General features: G+C 38.3%; 1 protein-coding gene across 1 annotated transcript; it reads right to left on the bottom strand.

Annotated features, from left to right (window-relative positions):
- Positions 1-3,072: 3,072 nt before the first annotated feature.
- Positions 3,073-5,661, bottom strand: OTOR (otoraplin). Its single transcript, XM_024559266.4, has 4 exons — positions 5,547-5,661; positions 5,023-5,162; positions 3,983-4,093; positions 3,073-3,183 (listed from the first exon to the last, which is right to left on the bottom strand). Exons 1-4 carry the CDS (start codon positions 5,659-5,661, stop codon positions 3,160-3,162), a joined length of 390 nt encoding a protein of 129 aa, XP_024415034.2. The 3' UTR covers positions 3,073-3,159.
- Between the last annotated feature and the right edge of the window lie 339 nt (positions 5,662-6,000).

The following is a 6,000-nucleotide window of genomic DNA, read 5'->3' as shown; positions in this document are numbered from 1 at the left end:
CATTGGTTCCTTTCCCCCATGATCATCTACCTGTCTGCTTCAGATATCAGTAGGATTTGGGCACACAAGTTACATAGCGTGGCCCAAGAGCCCCTGCCTTTTCCAGCAGGCAGACCAGCATTGCGAGTCTGTACAGCTGACCCATTCTGTCTGCTGACCCTCTGAGGTGGCTGAGGCTGATTCCTAGGAACCAGTGTGTCTGCCTGTGGTCCTTGGGAGTCAAAGCTCAAGCTTTGTCTGCAACTGCATTGGTGGTGGCGTTAAAAGTAGACTTAAGACTCAAAAATCTAGATGCAGATAAAAAGGCACTTAAATTATTTTAGGGTCATAAGGGGCAAAGGAGAGGGGGAGGAGCAGGGAGAAAAGTTTTGAGGGGGTTTTTTTTTTTTTTTGGCTTGACATAGGATTGTTCAAACAAATTAACATTCCCGTCTCCACTTGTTCATTTATCCAGAATAAATTCACATGTTGAAGCAAATAGGAAAAGGGAAGAGGGAGGATAACAAGAGATGAGCTGTAGAAAAGGAGAGTGAGATATTAGTAGCACCATGTCATTTTTTACCTCCCAAACACACTGGCTTTAGCACAATGTTTGCTTGAAAAAAGGATTAAAACAATTGCTCATGTGTGACAGAAAAGTAATTTCCACTTAGAAAAATATTTAAATCATGGGTTGGGGAGCATTCTGTGTCTCTGTTAATGATGGGTTAGAGGGTAGTTATATAAAGCATGTGGTTCAATATGCCACTTGCTGATTGAATTACTGATATACCCTGGTACTTGTAGGGGACACAGCTACGAAGACATTAAGTCACAAAAATTGCATTTCAAGGGTTGAATGTGGAATAGTATTAGCTTGTGTAATTTCTTTCTCTCTCCCTCTCTCTTTTCTTTTCTTTTTTTTTTTTTTTTACCATTTCAGATAGATGCAAGCTGATGGTTGAAGAAATGAAATTTTCTTCCCAGAACTAGCTCCTATTTCTTCTCTCCACTCAGAGCTGAAATACCCACTCCCTCCAGAGATTTGCTTAAATATTACACAAATGAGCTTAATATTTTCTTGTATTGAATCAGATTCATAAGGACACAAGTGTCTTCTCAACCAAAGACATGAGAAGCAATAAATGGCCACATTTACCTCGGGTCAAGGGTGGGTGATGCAACAGCACTGACACCTTCGACTTCTCGTTCTCTTCAGCATGTGAAATATGCTAGGGTTTTGTAAAGCTTTACTGCACAAAAACTGCTGCTCCACTCAGTCACACTGAGAGGTCTGGTGACCTTGTAGGCAAGTCCCCTTGCCGTCTACCAATCTGGAATGGCCTACCTCTTTCTTCCCACTCTCCTTGCCCTCTGGGTACAGGGGCCAGTTTCAGGTTAACCCAGGGAACTCCTGGGGTTATGGACCAATAATGTCAGTGGTTCCCAGCCTCTTAGAGTTAACATGTCTTTGGTCTTAGTGGGAAGAAAGGGAGAAAAATTCCCCAAGTGGGATTGGGTCTCAGAGGCCACATTGCCCCCCAAACCCTCACTCTCCACCACTCAGCACCCTTTTCTCTAGTTAGGTATCAGTCCTGATGAGTAGGAGCTGACCTGGACAAGCAGGGAACCTGCAGTTGGAAGGCCTGTGCTTAGGGAGTGAGGCTGGATGCACAAGGGCAGACAGATGTGGGACGCTGGGCAGACTGAGAACACAATGGGGCTCCTGGGTGTCTCAAGGGGTAATGGGGAATCTGGAATGGGGGGAGCTGGCAGTGAGAGACAGAAACAGAGGTAGAATAAACACCTCTTACCTTAAAAGTGTGTTGCAAGCCCTACATACTGCCTGAGACTTTTAATGGAATAAAGTGAGATAGAAACAAGTAAACTAGTGAGGGTTTTTTTTGTTTTTTTTTTTTTAGGTTTTTCTTTTTTGTATCATTTAGTTGACTGAACTTAAGAATCTGGCAAAAACATATTCACCCAAAGTCACAATAGACATAGATAAAAATGACCTTGGGTCCAAGTCTCCAAGTTGCCTTAAGTGGCCTCCTCTTCAGGCTTGTGGGATGACCAGACCACAGAAAATTGACGAACAAACCCAATCCCAAGCACCCCCTCCCAAGGTAAAATAGTAAAAAAAAAAAAAATGAACTCAGGAATTGTTAATTTTTTGAGTCTAGTACAGGCATTTTAATTACTTGTAAACAAACAAAACTCAGTACTATATCAAAAGAATTACATTAGTAATACAAAATCAAAGCAGATTTCCAGTTAAGTATAGAAAAACTTAGGGTCCATTGGAACCACCAAATCTACATCCCTCACCGGATTTTCTTGACACTTCATCCTTGACCGGGAAAATTTGCACAGGAAGAGGAAATTCAAAGTTGAAATGGAAGTAGAGAAAATAACCCCCCGACTTTTTTGTGTCTTTTCACTTGAAGTGATAGCACATATTAAGTGGAAACTATTTCATTAAAAATATTTAGTAAACTGTCCCATCCCCACTATATATATACATACTTATTTAAAATTTGGAGAGAGGCAAATTGACAATTTAAAGGGTAAAATTATTCAATTGAAATAATTTCTGAGACGTTTTTAAAAGAGAAATTTAAAAGCATAGTCCAAACATCTGTGTTTCCAAATAGCATTGCCCCACCAACAGTTTCACATCCCAAAGCCATCAAATATTAAAAGTAACAACAATCCTAGAATACTCTTTGATGATACAGTCCCTTCAGTACATTATAACACTCCAATTTTCCAGAGAGACAAATAAGTAGAAAACATCATGTCCAAAGGGAAAAACTGTATAATCTACCAAGTTTATGCAGAAAGCCAAAGAGCTGGGAGAAATTACTATTTAGAAATAGCTACAAATAGACCATCTTCTATATGCATCCCCCTGTAAGAGAAGGCTGAAAAATAATTCTCTGCTTTCCATCACTGTTTTGAGCCAAATGATGGACTGATGACCAGGCCAGCAGAAAAGGAGACTGAGTTGAAGCCCTTTCTCCCTTCTCTGTCACCTCCCACTCCAAACCCCGCCCCCCTTCCTGTAACAGACCCTGGAGACAAAAGTCAGAAATGAGGGACACATATTCTGGGCTTTTTTTTTTCCTCTTTGGTCTTGATCTTGGTAGTTTCTTTCTATCTGCAGATTTGTATTATTTCTTACTCACAGAAAAAGTCAATATCCTGTGAGAGAAAAAAAGGAAAAAGAAATTAAACTGAACAGGCAGGCTCAGAAAATAGATGTAGGTTCTTTATTTAAAATCATATGTAATAAAAGATTAATTTGGATTTAAAATAAGTAAAACCCAACAATTATGATATAATTATCACTTTAAATAAAAATTATTTAAAATGAAGGTTCTCAAATACAATTTTTTAATTTATGGTTATTTGACACATTCAAGCTCAATGCTATGAAGTGAGGACAAATGAGTCCCATTTGTGGAGGTTGGGCAAATTAGCTCCAAGAGAACAGCTTCAAAATAACCACCTAACACAGTAGCTCAAAGGGGATCTTTTATTTCTGTCCTTGGTTTACATGACCCCAGTGCATTGGAAAGAGTGTAATATTTTTCACACATAAGTGGAGTCTTATCTACCACAAAAAATATGGCATTTAAAGATTTTTCCATATGCTTGGATTTTATTAAATACAAGTAGTATTTTTCCCCAGCCCAAGTCTTTAGCAAATAAGTGTGTAACCATCAGTAAGAGTCAGATAATACTACTTTGCTTTCTTTCCTTGACATGAATAACTTTCATCTAAAACCAGAGGGAGTCAATGGAGAAAGTTCAGGTCTCTTTCAACATTGAGAGCAGGTATGAATGCTCTCCCAAACTTCACTGTCTCAGAAGCCACCACTGAAAATTAGGGGCTTTGCTTCATATATCTTCTATCTTCTAAATTACATGACACATTTTAAAACCAGCCTACATTACCTCAAGAACTGAATATTTCTCTGGCCACCTCTGAGACACTTACCGTGGTTGGGACTTCTTTGGTGGCTTCCTGGTACACATGCTGCTCCTCAACCAGGTTTCTGGGGAAATAACCCACCGTTCCCATCTCGTCCTCTTGGCGATCACTATACACCTGAGTACCCGGAAGCGCAACAGTCAGGGGAAGGCTGAGGTGAGTCCTCTTTGAGAAACACTCAGGTACCTGCTTTGCTGTTAATAAGAATAATGTAACTGCCAAAGCTTTGCTTTTCACTCTAGATTTGGGAGGCTCACACTGAAATTTGAAGTTCACTTAGAGCAACTAAGTCAACCCACAGAAACTGTATCCATTCTCCTGTGAGACTGGTCTCACTGCTCCAGTGTTCCCTTATTTTATGCAATCTTGTGAGCTGCCTGAAATCTTTTTGGGACCATAAATAAATAGACAGTAAATTTTTTAAAGTAAACCATCACTTTGATTTTAAAGGACTCACAGTTTTCAGTTTTAAAAAATTTAAATGAACAAATACTTGAGTGAATTTAAGATTTAGCTTTTCATTACTTGAGATTCTAACTGTGGCCCTTCAGAAGAGGACAGTAAATAAGTCCTGTTTCTTTCCTCTCCAAGGCCCATCCTACACATTTTAACTTAAAACAAAAACAAACAAACAAACAAACAAAAACCCAGACTCTTTGGAATTAAAGGGGTGGCTAAGGTTTCCTTTAAAATATTGAAACATAGACTGACTGCCAACATCCATGCTTTTACTTGGCAAATCCGCTCAAACAGTTTTGAATAAGTTTTAAACTCTTTGGGATGTTCAAGCTCCCATGTATTTGACGAGTTTTATTTTTGACAAAACATCGTATAAACCTATATTTGATTTCTAAAATTTTCATCATTTCTTCAAAATGCAATAAAAGCAAATATATATGAACTTTTGTACTTGAATCTGTAATCTTTACATTATTCATAACAGCTAGTTTTAAACATTAAAATGCATTGAAGATAATAAGTAATAGGAAAAAGTTATGAGCAACATATATCAAAATGTGTGTATATTTTTAATAGTCTCATCTTACACTGCCAGCCCAAAATTCTCCAGCTTCATTTTCTTTTACCAGCTTTGAGTAAACATAGATCTGCTGCCCTTTTTTAACATTAACGAATCTACAGTCTGGGGCGTTATAATCTTCTTCAGCTCTGGCCAGAGAAATAGTATCTGGAAGAATAAAAAATAAAAAAATTAAAAAAAACATTGAATGACTGGCTACCTTATTTAGGGTCCTTGGATTTTAAAACAGTAAAAAGGCAAAGAAGATCAGAAAACTAGGAAATCAGAGTGACTAATACCACCCCACTCACAGCTCTCGTTCAGTTCAAACAGAGTAAGAAATCCAAAGCATTAAAACAGCATCCAACAGAATCTTAGCCAAGTGAATTTTCTTCGGTAGCACTCTGAAGGTACAGACCATAAGAAACAATGCCAATCACATACACATTAGAGAAGTTTTGCTTCAAAGAACAATTAGATTTTATGCTGTTAGTGGATAGTTTTTCAATTATTTAATATAAAGACAATAAAAGGCATTTAAAAAGTCCTTACAGACACACTCGTCATCTGCACAGAGCTTCTTGGAAGCGAGTCTGTCCATAAATATTCCATGCACAGTGCCTACGACCACAAGACCTGGAAGGAAAAGTAACAAGAGTCTTGCCATATTCTTTTCTGCTGTTTATACTATCGCCCTTTGAGTGGAAGTGGAAGCTGACTTCAATGGTTTCTGTCTTTTATGTGAAAGCCAGACATCTGGGTAAACCCCCCAGCCAATGGGAAGGTGCCTCTGCTTTCATAACAGCCACTGGGCTCCAGGGGCTATTTAGCATCTGATTTTCCAAAGAGACTCAAATTCTATGTATTTTTTATACACAAATGATTTCCAAATGGTCCACCATTGTTGAAGCCACTTTAGCTGTGGTTCATTGCATGAGCATAGCATTGTTGAAAGAACTATAAGAATTTTAAATCTTTTTAAAAAAAGTTTTAGTTCAACTCTCAT

Source organism: Desmodus rotundus, chromosome 6 (genome assembly GCF_022682495.2).
Source record: "Desmodus rotundus isolate HL8 chromosome 6, HLdesRot8A.1, whole genome shotgun sequence".
NCBI classification, from domain to species: domain Eukaryota; kingdom Metazoa; phylum Chordata; class Mammalia; order Chiroptera; family Phyllostomidae; genus Desmodus; species Desmodus rotundus.
Note: the sequence above shows the minus strand (reverse complement) of the source record. Positions and strands in the feature narration are given on the sequence as shown.

Excerpts from the sequence above, each read along its gene's own strand:
- OTOR (XM_024559266.4), bottom strand. The coding sequence starts at position 5,661 with ATGGCAAGACTCTTGTTACTTTTCCTTCCAGGTCTTGTGGTCGTAGGC. Across the intron at positions 5,163-5,546 it reads TGCAGATGACGAGTGTGTCT|ATACTATTTCTCTGGCCAGA; the intron begins GTAAGGACTTTT and ends TTATTCTTCCAG. Across the intron at positions 4,094-5,022 it reads GAGAATTTTGGGCTGGCAGT|GTGTATAGTGATCGCCAAGA; the intron begins GTAAGATGAGAC and ends CCGGGTACTCAG.